This window comes from Elephas maximus, chromosome 23, assembly GCF_024166365.1.
Source record: "Elephas maximus indicus isolate mEleMax1 chromosome 23, mEleMax1 primary haplotype, whole genome shotgun sequence".
Taxonomy (NCBI): domain Eukaryota; kingdom Metazoa; phylum Chordata; class Mammalia; order Proboscidea; family Elephantidae; genus Elephas; species Elephas maximus.
In genome coordinates, this window is record NC_064841.1 from 63,907,057 (window position 1) to 63,931,697 (window position 24,641).

General features: G+C 40.3%; 2 protein-coding genes across 2 annotated transcripts in view; one reads left to right on the plus strand and one right to left on the minus strand.

Annotated features, from left to right (window-relative positions):
* The window catches only part of UBAC2 (UBA domain containing 2), a 209,249-nt gene that overhangs the window by 95,859 nt on the left and 88,749 nt on the right, over positions 1-24,641 (plus strand). The window contains exon 5 of the mRNA XM_049867698.1: positions 22,654-22,777. Coding sequence (XP_049723655.1) covers positions 22,654-22,777 — 124 coding nt within the window. The remainder of the gene's footprint in view (positions 1-22,653; positions 22,778-24,641) is intronic.
* On the minus strand, positions 4,584-15,357 carry GPR183 (G protein-coupled receptor 183). The gene is made up of 2 exons (XM_049867697.1): positions 15,246-15,357; positions 4,584-6,083 (listed from the first exon to the last, which is right to left on the minus strand). The coding sequence occupies exon 2, from the start codon at positions 6,063-6,065 to the stop codon at positions 4,980-4,982; it is 1,086 nt and encodes a 361-aa protein (XP_049723654.1). The 5' UTR covers positions 6,066-6,083; positions 15,246-15,357; the 3' UTR covers positions 4,584-4,979.

Here is a 24,641-nt window from a genome sequence, read left to right on the forward strand (position 1 = left end):
AGCGAGAAGTGGCACAGTAGGTGTACAAATGAAGAGGAAGAGAAGTGCTTTGAGAATGTTGAGGGGGATAAAGTATTAAAGTAAAACCAAAACTGAGAGTTGTACTTTTCCATGTACGTTGACCTCATATGGTTTCTTCTCTCTGACAACTGCAGTGTTGCAGAGATTTCTCTGAGTTGAACAGCCTGGATGTGTATTATCAGGAATAAAATAAGTAGTCATGTATGTTGCTTTTTTCGTGCATGGGAAGAAGGGAAAAAGGTATGCTCTCAACAGAAACTTTTTAAAAACAAGAAATCCTGACTGATTTAAGTACTGTTCCAGTTTCCAATTTAATGTATTCTCCATAACTAAGGTTTCAGTCCCAAACACGTTTGTTATCTCTTGCTGCCTAACCGGTAGCTACATGCAATAATATAAACCTCTTATTTCCTTCATCAGACGGTAATAATACAAACCATGTGTAGTATCCTCAGCCAATATCTGATGACCTTTAGTCGACATACATTTTAGAGCGTTATCTAGCTACAAGGTACTGTGCTCAGTACTACTAGAATAGAAGGAAGTAAATGGCAAGGTCCCAGCCCTACTGGAGCTTACATTTCAGTCTAGACATACAAAAATAATGCACATGAAATAATAAACCATTGGGCAGTATTATGGTTTGCAGAGAGGTTATATATCATCTAACACTGTTGTTTCACTGACGAGAAAACTAAGGAAGACGCACAGATGGCATGAAGGTGACATAGCTGGTTAGCGCTCAAACCAGAACCAGGCCCCAGGTCTCCAGTTCAGTGTAGTTTTTTTTTTTCTTCCTTTGTTGTAAGATGACGTGCGTATATCTAAACTTAAAAATATGTGGCTACAAAATCCAAGTAAGTTAAGGAAGATGGGTGGCTTTAAAATCAGGCAAAGAAGAATTAAAGAAGGAGATGAGATTTGGATGTAAGTGTACAGAACGAGTAAAGTAGAGGAAACAGAACAACCCAACCACCGAGAGCCAAGTACAGCAAAACCTGTGAGAGCTGGAACTGCCTTTTTTTTTTTTTTTTTTCTGGGTCTTGCAACTTTTCCATGTTGAACAGGGTGCAGGCTTACCACTTTTCTATCTCTCTCTTAGTGGAAAATATTCGAGCTTTCCTTCTCTGACAGGTTTCTGCCTTACACAGGTTCCAGCTTTCGCAGGTTTTCCTGTACCTGTTATACCCATGGGATAGTGACAGAACCAACCAGACTCACTTAAAGAGAACATATCAGGCAATGGAAGGAAATTAGGCTTGAAAGTATGACAGAGGAACTTGAACTTGATGCAGTGGGTCATGGCGGGAACATTCTCAATCCTTGAGCATGAAATGACACGGTGAAAGTGGATTAAGGAAGATTGTGTTTGTTTGCCAGGAGAACTAGAGAGTTTCTGCATTTTCCTTTCCTTTCGTTATGTGAATTGGTCTTTTCATTCTAATGGGTTAAAAACTCTGTATTAATCAGAATAGACTATGTTGCAGCCACAAATTAATCGTGAAACCTCGGAGGCTCAAAACATAAGTGTTATTTCTTGTTTGCATTACTAGTCCAACACAGGTGGGTGGGAGTGGAGGGTTCTCCACTTACTCATTCAAGGACCCAGGCTGACGAAGGTTTCACTATCTATAACATCTGGTCCCTGTGGCAGGAAAGATGAGCTGCTCTCTGATGCTTCAGCCTGGAAGTGACATGTCACTTCTGCCCCCAGCCCATTGGCCAAAAGTAGTCACATATTCTCACCTACCCAACTGATGGGGCTGGGAAACATGAGGGAGTTCGTGGATATTTGGTGAGCAGTAAGTGTGTCTTTCAAGGCTCTTTGAGGACCTGGGACTTAGAATTCTACATGCTTAAGAGAGACTATGTACTGCAAACACCGATGGAGCCAGACTGCCAGATACTAGCTTGGTGACCCTGAGGAAATTAGTCATCTTCTCTAAGAGGATAGTTTCCTCATCTGTAAAATGGGCCAAGTGATAGGATGGACCTCACAGAATTATCGTGAGATTTAAATGAGCTTGTATATGTAAAGTGCTAAGACACTGTGCTACATACATAACTGTTAGTGGGTATTTGTTATTATTAATAATTTAACCTGCTAGCTTCAATTACAGCATCTTAAAGGACGGCTAAAGTTTCTGACTCTAGTTGAGGGGACCAGCAAGAAAGAGATTATAGTTATTTAGATGTAAGATGGCCAGCGTCTGGACTTAGCGTGATGATACCAGGCAAAGAAAAGGTGGGCGGGAGAGATGATAATATTGGGCAGAGAAACTTAAGCAGGATTTGTTCATGCCTAGATACCACGGGTGAGAGAAGGGTAATCAGGTTTCAGCTTTGGGTGACTGGGAGAATGAAGCTTGAGTTTACAGAGAAATTAGCGGCCCTTTAGAGTAAAGATGATGAATTAAAGTTCAGATGTGGTCATGGTGAGATGTCCAAGGCATGGGAGGCCATAGGAAATAGGGGAATGGAGCCCAGGCAAGAGGGTGGAACTGGACCTGTCTTTTAATGGACATATTTCAGTTAATGGTGACGTCTGAGTCAGAATACAGACACTGGGGTCAGATGTTTTGGGTTTAAATCCAGGATCACCACTCATTGTGGCCTGAATCCTCTTCCTCGTCATTAAGACAGGGATGGTAATGGTACCCATCTCATAAGGTGGTCTGTTATTAGTTGCCATTGAGTCAATTCTGACTCATGGCAAACCGATGTGTATCAGAGTAGAAATGTACTCTATGGGATTTTCAAGGCTGTAGCCTTTCAAAAGCAGATTGTCTTCTCAGGCACCTCTGGGAGGGTTCAAACCACCAACCTTTCAGCTAGTAGCCAAGCACTTAATTGTTTGCATCACCCGGGGACTCCTTCTCATAAGGACTAAATGAGATAATGCTTATAGAGGGCGTGGAAATGTAGCATGTGGTAAACTTTTAGTAATCGTTCAGACCTAGCTAATTAAGGTTTTAATTAAATAGAAATTTGAAGATTATTTTTTAAGTGATCCGTTTTTCAAAGTTTAATGTAAAGCAGACTTCTCTTAGCAACTGTTCTCGTGAGTATGAGTTTTGTCCTGCGTGGATTCAAAAGAATGGATCACATGTTGTTACAGGTTCACTTCTAATTCATATAGGAGCCCTGGTGGCTTAGCGGTTAAGTGCTATAGCCGCTAACCCAAAGGCCAGCAGTTTCAGTCCACCAGCTGCTCCTTGGAAACCCTAAGGGGCAGTTCTGCTCTGCCCTATTGCTCGTTCTTCACTTAGAGTCAGTGACCAAATGTTTTTTTAGCTTTACAGATGATGGTAAATTACCATGAACTGAAAAGTGACCGAAATAGACCAGCTTAAGGGCTAATTTAAGCTTGGTGTTTCCTCTTCTAAAATTGTATTATACTTTTTTTTTTTTTTTTTAACTGATTGGAAAGAGTAAATGCTTTTCCTCTTGAAATATAAAGTTATTTCTGAGCTGAACATATTTCTTTATCTAAATTCACATGTTGGTTAATTAGCTCTGTCCTTTAATATGTCTAAATTGCAAAGTCTTAGAGGGTACAAGCTCTACATTTGAAAATATGGAGCATTTCATTTTTTATGTTCCATTATCAATGTTGGTATCATCTGTCAATAGAGATACTTTGTTGGGGTAATTTGGGGGATGGATAAAACAAATTTGAGCTGGCAGACAGGTTGACTATACTTGCAAAGGTCTTGCTACCCATAGTCAGGTATTCTTCTGAGTAAGTATATAGTGTTAGAAAGAATCGTGGGATCTCTAAGTTTATAATTTTACATTTTACTACTTATCAATCTTGAAATGAGTTTTACTTAGGCAAGCAGGAACTACATTTCCTGCCGCCGCTTGTCCCAGAATTTTCTGGTAACCAACTATTGAAATACAAATACAGGATATTACCAACCAGTGACTGAAAAAGAAACGATCCCCTAGAGACACAGAGAAAACCAAGTATATGTGAAAATTCTTCATTCCCAAGAAGAATGTAACAAGTGGACCTTCTTCCCCAAGGGTTAAAAAAAATCAGTTGCTGTTGGGTTAATTGGAAGTCATACTGACCCCACGTGGGTCAGAATAGAACTGTGCCCGGTAGGATTTCCAATGGCAGATTTTTTGGAAGTAGATCATCAGGCCCTAGCTCTGAGGTGTGCCTGGGTACACATGAACCTCCAACCTTTTGTTTACCAGCCAAGTGTGTAAACCATTTGCACTGCCCAGGGACTCCACCTCCCATTGGGTACCTCCATGTAAAGTTCTTAACCATATTTCTGAACAGTAAACTCTTAAATACTGTGTAGACTGTTTTGGGGATATCTCAATACTTCCATTGCCTTAGTCACCACTGTTGTTTATAATGTTACTATTTCACATCTATTGTTCATTATATTCTCCCTGAAATTTATGTTTGTAATGGACAGTGAGCATTAGAGACATACTCAAAGTTTTGTAGCTATCTGCTGTTTATTCCAAAAGAGTACTTTGAATCAAAGGTTTATGATTCAAAACAAAACAAAAAATGTGTTATTGAGGAGATACAATCTAAAATTGCTTAAGAGACATAGATTAAAGAACTATATTACAATATTAACATTTTTACATTGGCAATATACAATCTAATCAGTCTTTTTTGCCAGATTATTGGCAGGAGATATCAACTAAATTTTCATTGACACAAAACTTTTTACAATTGAGAGCTATTACGATAGCGTCCCTTTTGGCATATTACTTCATTTACAAATGAGAGCTGTGCTTGATGTAGTTCTCTTGAACTGTAAAATGTGTATCTGTTTACTTTCAAGCTGGAGGGGGGGAATAGAGCACAATGAAAGTTTCTTTTTTAAAGGAATCCTGATTGGAGGTTGAATAATCATTTCGCTTTATAAGTCTTGCGCACTCTTCGTACAGTTTATTTTGCTGTAAATCCAAGATGTGGTTCCTTTTTACTTCCCATTTAAAGACTTGGAATGTATCATCATTTGCGTTTCCGTCAGTTCCCGGGAGTTTTCTTCAGGGGCCGACCTCACGGCACTGGAAATGGATACGCTGACTTGGCGTTTTAGCATCTTCATAACTTTTCTCTTGTAGCCTTTACATGCGAAGAAGTAAATGAAAGGGTCCATGCAGCAGTTGAAGTTCATCAGGCTCACAGTAAAGTGCAGAGAGATCTGAAACGAGTGTCTTTGGCTACAGTCAAGGGGATCAGGAAAACGAAGCTTCTTAATCATGTGTTGAATAATTGCAACGTGGTAAGGTGTGAAACAGATAACAAACACAAGGATTATAAAAACGATGGTGTTGAGGGCCTTTTTGTTTACGCCAGATTTCTCAGTTAGCGGGTTTTGCTTGGCCGTTTTAAAGAGTTTGCAGCAGATTTGGGAATAGCAGATGAGAATGATGACGAGCGGAAGGACATATCCTATTAAACATGCTCCAAGCAGAATCCAGGGAAGAGACTTTGTGTCTTCAAAGTTCGGGTATTCCATGCATGTTGTCCTTTTAGCCTCCTCCTTTGACATAGGTTTTATGAGTAGTGGGAGTGTTTGAGCAAATACTAGAATCCAGACAAACACACAGACGCCTTTTGCGTGTTCAATTCTTTTCATCTTGTTGTATCGCAGAGGGTGCACCACAGCAAAGAAGCGGTCAATGCTCATGCAGGTCATGAAGTTCACACCGGCGTACGTGTTAATGTAGAACACGAGGGCAGTTATCCTACACAAGGCGTCACCGATCTTCCAGTCAAAGCCAAGCGCATAGTAGGCTATCCGTGTAGGCAAAGCAGTGGTGAAAAGTATATCAGAAATCACCAGATTTGTTGAATATAAGGTGGTAGAGTTGATTTTTTTTCTGTTTTGAAAAATAACCACCAAGGCTAGTAAGTTTCCAAAAAGCCCAATGATGAAGACGACACCGTAATGCAGAGGCATTAGTACCCGGGCTGTGTTATGATGTGTGTAAAGGTCACAGTTGGGTCCCTGTGGAGTTGTAGAGGGCGTGGTGAAGTTGTTGTCCATTTTAAAATCCATCAGTGGTGTGCACGTTCTCTACGAAAAACCAAGAAGGGTACAGTTCATTAAAAGCATATTTAATTTAAACTAGCGTGAACTGCCTTTTGTACATCTAATTTTGAAAATTTCAGGATCTAAGTCATTTTTTAAAAAAATCTGTGATTGTATAGTTACATATATGATCAGGTTAAGAAGAGCAGAGTATAAAACTTATGTTTTTATTCTCATAATTTGGTGGTTTTGACAAAGCCCTGGCAAAGGAACTAAAACCAAAAACCAAACCCATTGCCGTCAAATCAGCTCTGACTCATAGTCGATTCTGACTCAGAATCCATAGCAACCCTACAGGACAAAGTCAAACTGCCCCATAAGAGTTTCCAAGGAGCCCTGGTGGATTCGAACTGCTGACCTTTTGGTTAGCAACTGTACCGCTTAACCACTACGCCACCAGAGTTTCCGGCAGAGGAACTAGAACCATCTAAATAGGACAAATGCCATTTTTGTGGCAAGAGGGAATGCACTACTTTTTAGGCAGAAATTCCCCTTCCTTTTTCTGATTCATTGTCTGGCTAAGAATAAAATCACGTAAAGCACCCCACATTTCAGATAGGTGTAAAACTTTGCTTTTGTATTGAATTGCAGTTGGGCGTTTTTTTGTTTTTTTTTTTTTAGCCAAATGCATATCACTGCCAGGAAATGAAATCAGCTGCACATTTTTGTCGTGAAATACGAACTTACCACAGTGATCTGATTTGTGTTAACGTAAAAAGTATGAGAAACAAGCTTAGCCCTTGTTAGGAACTGAAAGTTAGATTTTCTTAAAAAAAAAAAAAAAAAAGGAAGAAGAAGAAAGAAAGAAAGGAGAAAGAAAAAACTTAAGCAACTTTAAGGGGAAATTTTAAGATGAATTTTAAATTGTATCACCCCGCATGTATTCCAGTGATGCGTGCAGTACGCTCTCCTGCGTTTGCACTTAGCAGTAAGGGTTACGTATGACAGTTCCTGTTTCGCATATGGCATTCGGTGAATCCAGAAGTGTCAGGGTTTCAGAGCAGTTTAAATTCAAGAACATTTAAGACTGTTATTTATAAAGGTGAAAAATTACAATCAAATGCCCATCATTAGGGGATTGGTTAAATGTTTCATAACAGCCATGCCGTGGAATACTATGTAGCTGCTGGCAACGGCCAGCTGGAAGCTCTTTTTATTGCCAGGAATAGTGTTAAGTAAAGCCAGCAGATGACACAAGATACTACTTTTGGGAGGGAAAAAACAACCCCTTATATTTATTTATTTTTTTATGTTTACACATAGAAAGATGTCTACATGTATATATATGCCAAAATATAATTTTGTATAAGTGCTTTTCATTTCTGAGTTTTATCAGTATTAGAAAAACCCACCCACTGTCGTCGAGTCGATTCCGACTCATAGCGACCCTATAGTCTAAGTTTTTAACACTAAACAGTGATTGGCGGTGAAATGAACAAATAGGTAAATCTTTTTTTGGAATCTGAGGAAAATGGTTTTGTTTTTTTTTTTTTTCAGTTCAGGCATTCTTACAAACACTTTGTCTTCTGATAGACTTTTCAAAGCTAGTCCTCCAGTGCCCTTTCTTCAGATTTATGAATTAACTTGTACTCAGCACCTCCTGTGTGTCAGAAGCTTTAAGCCACGTCTCATCTAAACCTCACAGCAACCCTGTAAGCTAAGAACTGTCATCACCTACCTACTTCCCAGGTGAGGAAACTGAGTTTTGGAGCAGTCGAAGGTCACGCTGGGTACTTCTGTCTGGTGACCTGGCCTCAAACCTCCTATTGTGTCTAGTTTTCTTCCTCCTCCCCTTCGCCCCCACAGGGGCAACTATTTCATTCTGCCTTTGAAGAACTGAGAGTTTGTGCTTTCAAAGCTAAACTTGAAGAGCCATTCTTACCTGTAAATAAACAGCACTGATGCAAGTGCCCTGGTTGCTTTTTGCATGAAAAGTGCCCTGTGATCCCTTGGCCTTTGGACTGTAAATTGTTCGGGCATAACTTCATATTCATTCTTGAATGTATTTTAAGTATTTCACATTTAAATTATTATTAGGCAGCCACTTCTGACACGTTATTTAGGATAGATAAACCAAATTGAAATATTGTACAACAAACCCACTACTATCGATTGATTCCAACTCATAGCAACTCTGTAGGACAGAGTAGAACTGCTCCATAGGGTTTCCGAGACTGTGAATCTCTGTGGGAGCAGACTGCCACATCTTTCTGCCTCAGAGTGACTGGTAGTTTTGAACCACCGAGCTTTCGGTTAGCAGTTGGTCACTTTAACCACTGTGCCACCAGGGCTTTTTATGAAGCACTATAGCTTGTCATTGCATTGCCTAGAGAAAAGCACAAAGAAGTGCTTGTTCTAAATCTTTTTAACTTAAAGCATTAATATTTATAAAAATCAGGATTTCCTCATAATGCTGTCTAATGACAAGATCCGTGTGGTCCATAAGCTGCCCTTAATGCCCCACACGCCAGCAGGCAGGAATCAAAGGCACAGAGGATAACTGGGCTGTGGGCAGTGTAGTCCAGATTCAGGTCTGACCAGAAAAACAGCCTCCATTGGCCTCCAGAACACCTTTTCCTCCTGAAAACCGCCCATTTTGGAGCCGCCTTGGAAGCCATCTATGCCAGTACTCTTATCATTCTTGTTGATAAACGAAGGAGAGGATCCCAGTTTTGTCTACATAATGCAATACTTGATTCTTTTAACTTTACTGTTTTCCTGACACGTGTAAAACCATAAGTTCTTCTCAGCAAAATATCTCCAAAGTCTTTGTACTTAGGTTTTTAGAAGTAGGCCTGAGTGTGTTTTTTCTCTAGAATTTCTTTCTTTGCTAATAGAGTTGGTAACATTTTTTTAGATACTATCATTGCGTTTTTGCATAACCGGACATGTTGACATGAACAGACGGGTTCTATCTAGCCACAAAATGGAAAAAAATAGAAGGCCCAAGGCAAACTCATTTATTAGTATTTAAGAAAATGGTCTATGATCTGATGTAATTTGTCCTCTGGAAATATTTACCCTGGTTACCAACTTTGTGGTTTTTCACAGTGTACATATATATTTTATGGCATTTTTAACTGAAATGCACATAGTGGTTAAAAGCTATGGCTGCTAACCAAAGGTCAGCAGCTGGAATCCACCAGGTGCTCCTTGGAAACTATGGGGCAGTTTACTGTGTCCTCTAGGGTCACTATAAGTGGGAATCAACTCGACAGCAGTGGGGTTTTTTCCAACTAAAATGCTTGGTTGGCTTTTATTTGAGGCAGAAACAAAGCAAAACAGTAAGTGTTTACTATATTCAAAGATGTAGTTAGTGTTAGAATATCAGCTTTAAGTGTTTGCTTTAAGATTCCTGAAATGTCTTTAGCCCTAATATTTATTATTTAAATAATATTAACCCTTTAAATGAAAGGAGGTTAAACTTCTAGGAATTCTGTTTCAATTCAGGCTTTAACAATTAATTGGATAGGTCAAGTCATGCAGAAATGACAGTTTTGATAAGAGGTGACTTCTGTGTATAAGGTCATGTTTGCTAAAGACAGGTTCTACAGTGAGGCAGTCCAACCCACAGTGGCATGCAGCAAAGAGGAAGTCTCGGGAGAACTCTTGCAAAAACAGCATGGGGAGGCACAAAGATGCAGATATACAGATAGGAATTGTATTTCTGCATTCTTAGTGACTAGCTTTTAGCTTGGTCTGATCCGATTCCTTGTTTGGTTTCTGTTGGTACATTGTACTTTGACTATATTCTCAAGGAAAGCTGAGATTGAGGAAAATTTTCTGGAGTGGGGAAAAATAAAATCATTGGGAAGGGAGGGAGAGGACGAAGGTACATGGCTTATTGGAGTGGCAAGGATATGGTTTTACTGAGGAAATAAAGACAAGCAGAGATGTACCAGGGCAGCATACTGAGGCCGTTTCAGCTCTCTTGAGAAAAAACATGCTCCGCAGAAGAAAGAAATCATACATTACTTCCTCCCCTGTTAGCTGGTTTTGTAAATATCTGTTAATTATTTGGAAAAAGTCCCCTTGTTCTTGAAGCTGAGCAAATGGGCATCTGAGTTTGGTCCATTGTCACACACACCATGGCAGAGCACTCAGCCCGTGATTTCTCTCACTTCCTTTTTAGTTGACTAAACACCCCTCATTTTTTGTGTGACATTTGCCTGTAAACTAGGCAAGTGGAGAGCGTAAGTCCTGGTGTAGAAAAGGAGTCTGAGGCACAGACAGGCTGTGACCAGTAGAGTCACAGCCTCCGGTCACTTCACCGGTAAATTCAGTTTGGCCTTTCCATTATGCTGCTAATCAATTACTTTAAGAGTTAATGCAGACCTGGGTAGGGCAAATGGAACAGGCTCAGCTGCTAACCAAAAAGTTGGAGTTTTGAGTCCAGACGTGCCTTGGAAGAAAGGCCTGGTGATCTACTTCCAAAAAATCAGCCACTGAAAACCCTGTGGAGGACAGTTCTCCTCTGGCACACATGGGGTCACGATGGCTTGGAACGGACTGGTTGGCAACTGGTTACACACCTCAGTAACCTAGTTCAATACATCTTTGCACACTCTCAGGTGATCTTTTTAGCCAGGTTTTGTCCTGAATTGATAGCTATGTCCGTGTCCATGACTCATTTTTCAGAAGGACATAGGGGATATTGTTCAGAAAGGGTGACACGGTGTTGACCAACTGCATTTTCTGAGGACGAAAAAGTAGATGATCCTGAAAGGACCTCACAGATACCAGAATGATTATATTCAGAGCAGAGTTAGTTGTCGGTGGTCAGCCTGTCTGAGAGGACCGCTCATTCCCTGCCTTCTGGGGAGCTTGTTTTCTCTGGCTTGTAAAAGCGTGACAAGATTGAGGCAACAGCAGTGGGCAGCCTTATCAAGGAAGCTTAACTCTGTGGCCTGCCACTGACACCGTGACACAGCCTGGTTCTGACCATCTCTCCCAAGTGTGCAGAGGGTCATTCTCAGGACAATGCAAGAGAAGAAAGATGTTTGTCAAGACAGAAAGGGTGTTCACCAGTCTGCAAATTCCTCTCTGTGCTGCAGTCAGTGTCCTAAACCCAGTGGGCACTCAACGAAGACCAACTTCAACCTCTTAAATAGTACCGAAAAACAAAACAAAACCCGTTGCTGTCGAGTTGATTCCGACTCATAGAGACGTATACGACAGAGTAGAACTGCCCCATAGGGTCTCCAAGAAGTGGTTGGTGGATTTGAACTGCCGACCTTTTGGTTAGCAGCAGAGCTCTTAACCACTGTGCCACCAGGGCTTCTAAATATATACATACCATTAGAAATGACAGCAAAGTGAATGTGCCTGCTACTGTTAATTATTTGATTAAAAACCCATTTGCACATGAGGGTCTTGCATGTTCCAGCTCTTTTTCTTTCATCTTTCTGTGGTTATTTATTCCTTGTATGGCTTTTGGAGCCCTGGTGGCACAGTGGTTAAGCGCCCAGCTGCTAACCAAGAGGTCAGTAGTTGGAACCCACCAGCGTCTCCACGGGAGAAAGATGTGGCTGTCTGCTTCCAGAAAGATTTACAGCCGTGGGAACCCTATGGGGCAGTTCTGCTGTGTCCTATAGTTTTGCTAGGAGTCAGAATCGACTCAACAGCAGTAGGTTTTTTTTTTTTTTTTTTCGGTATGGCTTTTGGAAGCTTTAGTACTAACTAGGAAGGTGTGGAAGCTATCAAAGATGAGGACAAAGGAGGTGGTGACCTTCACGACATGAATTGCACCATGTAATGTTTAGGAACTGCAGGCAATAGAAGAATCTGATTGTAATACTCATTCCAGCGTAAGGAAGACAGGGACTCTGTGTTCCCACGCGGCACGATTTGCCTGTATGTTGGATAACCAGCGGCATAACATGAAGGGGCTCTTTGTAAGGAGGAGCCGTGTCTGTGTATTTCTTTTGAGTCCAAAATATTTCTGGAAGTAATACATAGTTTTTCTCCTTAGAGTTCAAGGGAGTTTGAAGTTTTGCTTTTTGTCTCTATTATCCCATAGAAATTAGGGAGAAGTATTAAGTGTCCTTATTTTATGGATTAACAGAATTCCAGAGAAATTGTGTCATTTATTTCCCTTCAACCCAGGTACCCAGTCAGGGATCATGATGGCATTCTGGACTCTGTCCTCCTTACCCGCTACCTCCCGTCAGTTAGAGGTCCTTGGGCGTTCGGCCCAGCCCTCTTCTGCTCTTGGCTTCTCCTCTGCATCATGCATTTGTGGCTGTCTCTCTGCCTGTCTGTTTACCACTCTCACTCTCACTACCTGCCTTCTAACCATCCTCACTTCTTCATGGGGCTACAGCAACAGCCTGTCACAGTGCCCCTCAAATGGTGAACCCCAGACAACCTGAACCCTTGATCATGATGCATGGTTTCCTTCATGATTGGACTTGTGGCCATATCTGCTCTTCTACCGTCCTGGGTCTAAGTTACTTGTGTGCTTTTGAATGTCCCATGTTCTCTCACAACTCTGTGCCTCAGTGAAGCTCTTTCCTCTGTTTGATGCCTACTTTCTCCTGTTCTTGAAGCCTCAGCTCCTACTTTCCTCCAGGACTTAGCTCAAAATCAGCCGTTCCCGGAAGCTCCACCTCGTACCTTCATCCTCTCTTGCTCCGTCCCCAACACCCCCACAAAAGGCAGTGTGGCGTGTCACAGCGCTCTGTAACAGCATCTCTAATGTTTGTGTTTTTTTCCCCGTTTCCCGCTAGCCTGTGAAGTCCTGTGAGTGGGAACTGTGTGTTGTTAAATTTGTTGTCTATCCAACTGACCCATGATTGATGCTCAATAAATAGCCATTAAAAAGACTAGTAAAATCTCAGCTTTCTTGGTCCTCAATCAAAGATTCTTTATTAGACTACAGTGACCCCTTGATTAATAATAATAACCAATATTATTGGGCATGGACTATCTGCCAGGTAGTACCCTGGGCACTGTACATGTATTCCCTCTTCGAATTCTCATAAAACCTTCAAAAATACATTCTCCAATGTGGAACTGAGGCACAGCGCACTTACGTGATGACTTGCCTAAAGACACAGCTGTTAAGTGTTAGGAGTCAGGATTCAAACCCAGTTTGGCTCCAGAACTCACATTCAGTATGATATATTTCATCCCTAGTTTTTATTTCCAACACAATTTGATATTATAGGTAGAAAACAGGTAAAATAGGAAGACATCCCCAAACATTAGCATATACCAACTCTGCCTCTCTGAAGTGGGGCTGGTTGTGGGGAGGGGAGCGGGGGAAGGAAAGAGCAGGAGCGGGGAAGGGAGGGAGAGAGATGTTGATTTAAATAAAAAAAGGAGTTCATTAATTGTAGCATATTTTAAAGAAAAAAAAAAAACAAAACCTGTTGCCATTGAGTCGATACCAACTCGTAGCAACCCTAAATGACAGAGTAGAACTGTCCCAGAGGGTTTCCAAGGAGCACCTGGTGGACTCAAACTGCTGACCTTTTCGTCAGCAGTCATAGCTCTTAACTACCGCGCCACCTTTTCTAACAATATTTTAATAAAACAGTTTGGACAGAAGTTTAGGTTGAAAGAAGATGAACACCCAGGATGGCTTTTATACTAATTTATTTTTTAAACTACTTTTTAGATATTCACAAGCATTTGCAGGTATTTAACAAGATATTTGTATTCTTCTCTGTTGGGCTTACAAGATGTCTCAAGTCTTGGTTGCCACTACAGTTTTCAGAGAATTTCACATGTATTGTCTGATCTTATATTGGCGCCTTGTATTTTCCAGAATGTTATAGCCACATGTATTGGAGCGCTTTCCGCCTAGCGGGCTCATCTTCTGTAGAGTTTTCACTGACTAATTTTCAGAAGCAGATCACCAGGCCTTTCTTCCTAGTCTGTCTTAGCCTGGAAGGTCCACTGAAACCCGTCCATGATGGGCGACCCTGCTGGTATGTGAAATACCGGTGGCATAGCTTCCAGCATCACAGCAACACGCAAGCCACCACAGCACTATACGCTGACAGCCCCCCGTGTAATACATGAGCATGGGAGTGAGAATGCTTTGTGAGGGGGTGGGCTCTCTGCAGTCTTGTGTCTACAAAGTACTGTAAACCTCCAGAGAAAAAACATGTACTGAGGAAATACATAGTCTAAACAGTAAGCACAGTTAAATGTATAACCATGCACAGACTCACAGTTTTCACGTAAAATATTCCGTAAAGTTCTGCAAATATGTTCAAGAAAAATAATTCTCGCAGAAATGATAGAGCAATTTGTCTATTGGATTTATACTTTGGTAGTTTAGTGGACACAGAGAGGTGAGAACAATGACAGCAGAGATAGTCTTTTAGTACTCACTACAAGAAGCAGTATTATAAGCACTTAGCAGTACTATTACTCCCTATTTTACAATGAAGAAACCAAAGCCAGAGAGGTTAAGTAACTAGCCCAAGGCAACACAGCTTGTAAATAATAGAGCCTAGTTTTGAACTTAACTCCAGAATCCATGCTCTTAAGCGCTGCACTATATTGTACTTAAAGTGCCCCTCACCCCCAAAAAACATCTCCTTTAGGGGAGGTCTCACAGCTTTATGTTTTGATATGATAAAAGTTTGTCTTGCCACCATATCCAGCCTGGCAAACAACTGCATATAATTCACTCTTTTTGATTTTTTTTTTTAGGCACATAAAAGTTCTAGAAAGCATACATGGAGACATCTTTAGCTTTACTGATCATCAAATAAATGTAAGCCAAATAACAGGTTTGATTTTTTTTAATTACTGCGGTGTAAAGTAACTTTGTTCCTTTCCTGTAAAAGAGCAGTCCTTATATAACTTCACATTACCTGAAATATTGGCATGATTTGCTGATTTATACACGATACTCCCGTTTTTACTGAGTTCACATAAAACTACAAAGCGAGCCCTGTTTCTTGGCAGAGGTATCTCTGACACAATTCTTTGCTTTCACCTAGCTTAATAATAGCTAATTAGAGCTGCCAGTTACCAGAGAGCCTAAACCAGGTTCATAGCAAGCTTTCTGTTAGAAATGTTATAACTTGCTGTGGAATAGATTCTTTACTTCATGCCTCAAAACTTAAGCTGGAAAGTCTTCCTTAACGCGACACAATTTGTTGAAAAAGCAAAACACCTAGTACTTACATATCGGTGGCTGGTTCAGTCCTCTGTGTAGTGGCAGTCACTCTGTGCCCACACTGAAAGTTAACCTTGGCATGTTGTTTCAAGAGAGATGATGCAGACATCCTTTTATGGCGGTGGCTTTTTTTTTTCTATCACCCTGTGACTGAGCGTGGTAGTGATCGGTTAGCCTCATGAATACGTGTGCACTTTTTTTTTTTTTTTGAAATGGGAAGTGAGATTTTTCTGTTAGTGATTTTCTTTTTTTTTTTAATAGCTATCAAAAAACCCCTTGGAATTTATGAATTGTTTATATCCCTGGGGCTTTTAAATTTTTTCTAGAAAGTTTTAAGTATCAAAAAATTCCTTGATCCATAGGACTAAATAGCCCACATGCACCACAGCCTCTTCTAACCTGAGACCAGAAGAACTAGATGATGCCTGGCTACCACTACTGACCATTGGGACCAGGGACACAAAAGGAGGTCCAGGATAGAATGGGAGAAAAATATAGAACAAAACTCAAATTCCCGGAAAAAGCCCTAGACCTACTGGACCACTAGAAACTAGAGGAATCCCCAACCCTGTCGCCCGAAGGTACCCTTTGAACTTGGAATTGAAGCTGTTTCTGCAGACCACCTTTCAGCCAGGTAATCAGTTGGATTATAAAATCAGCGACATCACCTGTGAGTAATGTGCTCCCTTCAACAATTGATGATGTGAGACCACACGGTCAACAGCCAGAAGCACAGATGAGAAGGCAGGGAGGGGAAGGGAAGCTAGATCAATGGAAACAGAACATACATAACAGAAATAATCAGAATGCTAACACATTATAAAAATTATAGCCAATGGCATGGAACAATTTGCATAAAAGTTGTTGAAGGGGAACCTAATTTGCTGCGTAAACTTTCATGTAAAACACAATAAAACGGTATTTTTTTAAAAATTCCTTGAAAGACACTAAAGCAATTATCTTAACAAAACAAAACAAAAAAAGAGTCATATTGCATACATTTACATACTCTATGTGAAATTAAGGTTTTTTTTTTAAAAAAAACATTTTAAGGAAAAATGGCAGACTTTGACGGTACTTTTTATCTGGAGATTTGGTCTCACCAAGCAGTATACCCATTTTATATCTGTTCAAAGTTATGATAAAGAAACAAAGGTTTATGTGGTGGGTGAGAAACATACACTACTTTGATACAAACCTGATGCCATCAAGTGGATTCCAACTCATAGCAACCATATCAGACAGGGTACAACTGCCCCATAGGGTTTCCTAGGAGCAGCTGGTGGATTCGAACTGCCACCTTTTGGTTAGCAGCCAGGCTCTAACCACTGCACCACCAGGGATCCTCATTTTGATACCTAAACAGGAATATGCAGAGTTTTCAGGCAGAAGGTAACTGATGAATCAGTGACTACATGGACATATGGGCGACGAGGGAAAAGGTAAAGGGGGACATTTGATTTTTAAAATGCAGCATCGTGTGTGCAGGATAGGAGAGACTTAAGCTGTTCACCTTATAGCTTTAGATGACTGTTTAAACAAGCAATGTAAATGACTCTCGAAATATAATCTATCCGTAGGCTATATTAATAGAAATATAGCACTCAGAACAAGACAGCTACATTTACATTCTACCCAGGACTTATCTGGGTGCCACATTTTAGGAAGGCCATGGATGACCCAGGGTGTGCCAGGGTGATGAGAGGCCTGGTTAGCAGTCCTGATGCGAAATGACTGAATAAACTGAGACCGTTTAGGCTTGTGCCTCATGCCTTTGGGAGCTATCTCATAGAAAAGAGTTTAGATTGCTTATGTCAGTATTCATAAGAGGAAGTTACTGGAGACAGTTTCAAATCAAAATATGAAAGTACTTCTTAAAAGTCACGATCATGAAAAAATGGAATACACTGTCTAGATGCTTGCATAAGCTGGGTGGCTATTTTCAGGGATGAGTAGAGAGAATTGAATCATTTGTTAGGAATTTGTAACTTTATTATTGCAGAGACCCTTCACCTCCAAGACTCTATGAAAATGGCTGAGTGGCTTTAGCCTCTCAGGGGTGTTATTCCATTTAGAACTTTATTAGGTTCTTCTCAGCTCTAATGCTGAAGCTCTAAAGGAACCTGGTCAAATAGAAGAAAGGGCATCAAATCCCCTGAAATCTTTGAGCTCCCCTGAAATCTTTGCGCTTTAGTCTCACTGTCTATAAAATAAAGGTATTGAACTGGATGATCTTCAAGATAATTCCTAGTACACAAATTCTGTGAGGGGAAAATACAGAAATACAGAGATTTTATCATTTGGTGGATAGATATGATGTAATATTCTAGAACGACTTCATTTAAGACTTGGATTGAAGAAGACACTGTAAAGAAATGTTTCAATTTGTTGAATGGCCATGCTGGTAGGGTTTTTTCGTTTTTAATTTTTCAAGTAGCTCTTACTGAGGAAAACATTTTTATATAATGAAAGACTCAATTAGTTAAATGCTTTAGCACACTGGATCTACTTTTTGGGGGTATCAGAGTAGTCTAGTGTATAGAGAATAGGTGACGGGTTTATTGTCCTGTGAGATGCTGTTGAAGGTTTATGTATGATGATCGCATGAGGGCGACAGCCTTATTTTTATTGTTGTTGAAATGTGCTGAGGTTTCTTTATCTGCAATTATACTTCAGCAGTGGAGTTGGCATTCTTTTATGTAGAAGAGGTGAGATGGACGGACATTTGTGACCTGAACTGAGTGTTACTATTAATTTGTTTGTTCTTTATCAAGTACAGTCCTGAGAATATAGTGGGCACTCAATAAGTATTAGTAATACTTGTTGAAGGGATGGATAAATTCTTTATAGCCTGGTTTTCTGTCTTCAGTCCTTCCAGCCTCGTACCCTTAAGACAGATAGGGCTTCCAGGAGTTAGCTGTTCACAGTATGAAAAAGGTCATCCTGAATTATTGTTGACAGTACAAAGAACAGATGTTGTCATAAAGCAAAATAAGGGAAAGAGGAAAACCGTTCAGTGACTAATAACATTATGGTATTTTCTGTGTGTATAGAAATAGCAACAGAAAATCTTCCCAAAACAACCAGATAATCCTGGTTTGAAATGTGTGCTTTTTTATTATGGGTATATATGGTCTAATATTTAGTCATCATTTAAAATTATGTCATGATTAATAACTTCTAAGGAATTTTTTTAACTTCTACTGGTAGATAAGATATAAACTGTGGTTATTAAATTCCTTTCAGTATTTTTTTTTTTAGTTCACATTGGAAAGTGAGCTCAGATAAGAACTCTGCTTCAGATTTTTCATTGTAGCATCACTATTTGTGCCTTATTGCTAAATGTAAGCAGAAGAACTCTGTCTTGGTCATCTAGTACTGCTGTAACAGCACTACCACAAGTGGATGGTTTTAACAAAGAGAAGTTTATTCTCTCACAGTAAAGTAGGCTAACAGCCCAAATTCAGGGTGTCAGCTCCAGGGGAAGGCTTTCTCTGTTCGCCTCCTCATCAGTCTTCCCCCGGAGTAGGAGCTTCTCAGCGCAGGGACCCCAGGTCTAAAGGACATGCTCTGCTCCTGGCACTGCTTTCTTGGTGGTATGAAGTCCCCCTGTCTCTCTGCTCCCTTTTCTCTCTTATATCTCAAGAGATTGCCACAAGACACAATCCAATCCTGTAGGCTGAGTCCTGCCTCACTAACACAACTGCTGCTGGTCCTCCCTCATTAACATCATACAGGCAGAATTTATAACATATAGAAAGACCACACAGTACTGGGAATTATGGCCCAGCCAAATTGATAGACATATTTTGGGGGGGTACATAATTCAGTCCATGGCAAACTCCTATAAATTGAGTATTTCGAAGAACACGCTCTGTACTAAAGGATCTCAAGTATAATTGGCTACCTAAAATAGAGTTTTATTATTATTACCAAGAGACCAACAGTCCATATTTTGAGTGTACATGAAATTATGTATTTTGATCCCTTTAAAAAATCATAAAACAAGGAAAGGAGCTTTTTAAAACAAGAGGCAAATTGTGTTATGTGGTTTTACCATTTTAAAGGTAAATTCATTTATTTGGCAAATGTTTGCCGGCTCCGTGCCAGGCACTCTTCTAAACATTAGGGATAAAGCAGTAAACAAACTCCCTCCTCTCGTGGAGCTTACATTCTAAGTAGGCAGATAGTAAGCAGATAAATCACTTAGTATATTAGAAAGTTAGAGGTGCTATGGAGAAAAATAAAGCTGGGAAAGGAAATAGAGAATGCAGAGCCGGGATGGGAGAGGGAATTGCACCTTGAGAGAGGGTGGTCCCGGAGGGCTTCTCTGACTAAGTTGGTGATGTGTGAGTAAAAATCTGAAGGGAGTGAGAGAATAAGTGATGCAGGTGTCTGTGGGAAGACAGCAGATGAAAATGCCCTGGGGCACTGTATGTCTGGTTGTGTCTGAGTGACACACACCAGAGTCCAGCAGTGTGGCTAGAGCGTTGAGAGTGAGACGAAAAGTGGTAGAAGATCAGGTCAGAGTTGGCAGTGGACTTGGGCTTTTACTGTGAGTAAGATGAGGAATCGTTGGAGCCTTTTGAGCCCAGGAGTGACGGACTTGTACTTTTTAATGAAAACATGGCTGTTTAAATTTTATCACTGTTAATAATTTAATAATCGATTGTGTTTGGGTTTAGATGAGTTGTATTAGACAAAACCACTTCTTTTGTGTATTATTTAGAATGACAATTTAAATGAGTCCTCTGTTCATTTAAATTGGTTTGGTAGTTTCTTTTTAATCCAACAAATATTGGGGGTCTATTATGTCTGCATTAATCACTAAGATGATGCATAGCTGAGTGAAGTATGATGCATTCTTTCAAAATGAGTAATAGGAGATTTAAAAAACCAATGGAGCTAACATACAATTGTTCAAGAATAAGAATTATTTTGTTGCCTCAAGTTTACTGACTTCCTGTGCTGTGCCATACGCTGGGAGAACCAAGAGGAAAGAGTTTCATTCCCTGCCATAGACGTGTCCTTGGTCTGGGAGCAGGGCCAGATGAGTGAATAATTAATGGCTGACGCAATGCTGTTAGCCCCTCTGCACCCTCTGCATGTCTGTTACCTGTATGTGTCATACCGTGTTGGCACTAAATTACTCTTCAGCTCATCCCCCTTAGTAGGCTATGAGAGAGCTTGTATCTTACTCATCTTTGTATCTCCAACCCTGACACAGTGCCTGGAACTTAGGTGTTAGTGGTTGTGGTTTTCCTATTCTAGCATTTGTGAGATTCTTGGAGATGCCTTTTGATGCAGCTGTTTTGTTTTTAATAGAATTGAGAGGACAATGAATGCTTTTCTTTAACATACCATATTTTTATGCAAATAACACGTCCCTCTATGTTTGTTTGCCAACCACGCTCTCCCCCCATGAGGTATTTTCGTAAGCACTGCTATGATTGACGTAGTGGCGCTTAGAAATAGAAAAAATTGGCATAGCTTACAAAAATATCTTGCAGGGGGAGGGCACGGTTGGCAAACAAGTGCAGAGGCGATGTGTTATTTGCGTAAAAATGCATTCGTCTCTATCAGAGGTGGGGAAATGCACTAGAGGTCAAGAGGGTCCTGTGGTAAGGATACTTCTTTGTGAAGTAAATGTTTCTTGCAGTTTTTTTTTTTTTTTTTTTTGGTGGTTAAGAATTCTTTATACTGATGTCACTGTTAAAACTGGGAAAACGTCACCCTTCAGCCAAAGATTAGACAGGCCCATAAAACAAACAATAATACACATAGCTCAACCATGTATTTGAGACTAAATGGGCACACGAGCCAGGGAGAAGGATAAGAAGGCAGGAGGGGACAGGAAAGCTGGACAAATGGAAATGGGGAACCCAGGGTCGAGAGGAGAGAGCGTTGACACGTCATGGGGTTGACAACCAATGTCACAAAGCAAAATGTGTGTTAATTGTTTAATGAGAAACTAATTTGTTCTGTAAACCTTCATCTAAAGCACAATTAAAAAAAAAAAAAAAGCGGTAAAACAAAAATAGGTTGAGTAAGCCAATTGTTTAATGAAAACTTGGTGCCAGACCACTTTCCTCACATGTTACCTGCCTGTCCCTTGTAGGTATGTGAGGGTCCAGTCTCAGGTCTGGTTTCTTCAGGTTAGGGCTTGCCACTTACTCATACATGTAGATACAGCTCGAAGACCTGATATACTGCCTCACATATAGTTAGTGCCCACCGGATTCATTGATTGACCAAACCGGTGAAATGGATGTAGCTTTGAGGGCAAAGAAGAGAACTAACTGCCAGGAGGAGTTGGGGAAATCATTTTTGAGGAGAAGTGCCAAGCAATTTCATACAAGATAAGTATGACTTTCCTAAGTAGAAAAATGGAAAGGACATTTTAGCTTGAAAGAATAGCATGTCAATATATAGTCATAAAAGAGCCTAATGTGCCAGGGAGCAGCCTGATGTGGGTGTGAGAGAGGGGTGAGGCCAGATCAGGGAAGGAAGAGGAAGACGGTTGTGGGAAACTACACCAGTGAGAAAGAATTGGGGGGCTTTTCTCTTTCATGCTAATATTTGCGTTTCATCTTTGGTTCCTGGGAACTTATGGAGGAGTTTACCCAGGGGAGTAACAAGATCAGAGTTGTTCTTGAAGAAGAGAATACTGTTCAAGGAGTAAAGGGTGGACTGGAAAGAAGCAAGGTTTGAAGTAGAAAGGCACATTCGGCTTTCGAATATGTGAATTTGAAGGTATTAACAAATTGAGTTTCAGAACCAGGGTGATGGGACTTACTTCATTATCTTAGTTGAAGGCACTGAATGGGTTGAGATTATACAAGGAGAGACTAGAACAAGAAGAAGAAAAAATAATGGAACCTTGGAGAGGGCAGAAACCAGGTTGGGAAACTAGGGAAGAAACAGGGTTTAAAACAAAAGGAGGGAAGGGATTTGAGGAAGGGAGAAAAGGAGTGATAAGCAGTGTCGAGTGCTATGGTGGTATTTAATTGGACAAACTCTAAGATGAGACTTTTGGATTTGTCCATGAAGTGCTCTAATTCTTGTTCCTTATGGTTTGTCTAGTCTCTTTTATTATACTTTATTCACGAAAAGAAAACAACATCCGTTTTAAATTTTCTCACAATGTCTGATAATTAATAGATGGCAAACCATTTCTTTGCAATGGTGTGGGGGGGGTCACAAAAATAGGAAAATTAGAGTTTTTGTAATGTGTTGTATACAATACAAATTATTTTGGAAAGGTATGCGTGTATAGAAACCAACTTGTGTATCAAAGACCATGTTTTCAGACTGAAATCAAATTACAAGCAGCATTCCTTCAAATATACATTTGCCATTGATATTTTAAATTGAATATTACACTGTAGTGATTTTTTTTTTCATTTGTTTGCATAGCCTGGCACCTGTGTTTGCTCTGTTTGTACCATTTTACTGCTCCATCCCAAGAATCCAAGTGGCACAAATTCTGGGCCAGTTTTCCATCACAAACAAGACATTGATTTATATATTGGGACTACAGGTACAGTATGCATTTTTATGTTCACGTTTCTTTAACCAGACCTTTTGGGGGTTTTTTTGTTTTTCTTTTTTTCTGTTCAGTCTTTTTCTCATTTGATCTCCTGAAAACAAGGTTTTTTCCCATAAGTTTGGCTTCACGATCTGTATCAAACGTTCAGAGGAAGTGTCACAGAGGAAGAGCACCAGGGCATATCAGGTACTAGAATACTTTCATAGCCTTCAGAAATCTGATAAGCGCTTTCACTGTAATTGATGTCAGTGGAAAATATTTTAATTTCATTGTACAACGGCGTGTTGAGTGCCTTAAAACTCATAGTGCGAAGCGGAAACAAATAGAACAATTAAAAGGTGCAAAGTAGAAAACTCATTGTCAAATTAACTTATTGGATAATACAGTGTCAGAAATAACGCTCTGAAGGAGCCAAATATGCTTACCCAGCCTGAGCTTTGGGCTTTTCAAGAAGTGCTGTCAGTGTTACTGCTCCGAGTTGCATAGATAGAATGGCACTGTCACCACTTGCTAAATGGTTCCACACGAAGACCTCTGGAAGACTTACTGGCTGATTTCATTTGAAAAGGTTGTCGTCACCAATATGCAGCAACTGTTGATTGTTCCCTGCTGTGTTCCAGGCCCCGTGATAGGAGACACGTGTTGTTGTTGTTGTTAAGTCAGTTCCAACTGGTAGCAACCCTACAGGATACTGTAGAACTGTCTCATAGGGTTTCCAAAGAGCAGCTGGTGGATTTGAACTGCCGACCTTTTGGTTAGCAGCTGAGCTCTTAGCCACTACGCCACCAGGGCTCCAGGAGACACATAGGATTTCCAGTTTCCTCCCTGTAATACTTGTCACTTTTCTTTTACTCTCCTAGCTTCTGATGTCAGGTTTTATCCTGCTGCTTCCTGTGGTGCCATGTGTAGCTTGGCCTTTTGATCCACTGATTAGTACGCATCCATTCTTATCCCACACATACCAGACCGGATGCTAGTATCACCTGAAAAAGCCCTCCTTTTCCCTTTTTAACCTTTTACATTTCCTCTAATGTCTCTGGTCTGCTGTCATATGTTATCAGTGGCTCATCTAGGGTAGGTGTTTCCTTATGACTTTTGCAACCATTTCTCATGAAATATGTTTTTATTCCTCTCTTAACCCCCACACTTTTACACTCTCCCTTATCCTTCCTAATAGTCATACAGCTTAATAGTCCATTTAGACATTTTACTTTAATTACGAGGATTTTCTCTGGCATGTTTAATTTTTAAAGATGTTATGACAGAAGGCAGAATGGAATGGTGGAAGAATACCCTAGACCTGGAGCAAGAGACCTAACTTCTAGTTCTGTCTAGCCAGGTACTCACTAAATGAGACTTGGGTCAAGTCATGTGAACTCTCTGAGCCTTCTGTTGAATTTACGTGGTTCCTTCCTGCTTTAAAGTTATGTCACATCTTTGAGGGGGCAGAAGCATTGTTTTAGTGTAGTTATGGAGCAGGAATTCAGTGTAGCGTTGTGGAAAGGCTTTGGAGCCATGTGGAGTTGGGTTCAATTACTTGCTCTGGTAATTATTAACTTTGTCACTTACCTTTTCTGAGTCCCCATTTCTCATCTATAAAGTGGGGACAATAATATCTATCTTACAGGGTTGTTCGAAGGGTTAGAGATAATAGTTGCTGGATATTTAGTGTAATCTGATCAGATAATAAGAACTAAGTCAATTGGTTCCTATCACTGATTAATGATTTACATCTTCATACCTACCACTACGGGTTTTTCTAGGATTATGAGTGTATTGCTTTTGTTTTTTCCAAAAGAAAAAGTGCATTTAATCTTTCACAGAAAAGAGATCCTAGCTAGACAGAAACTGCATA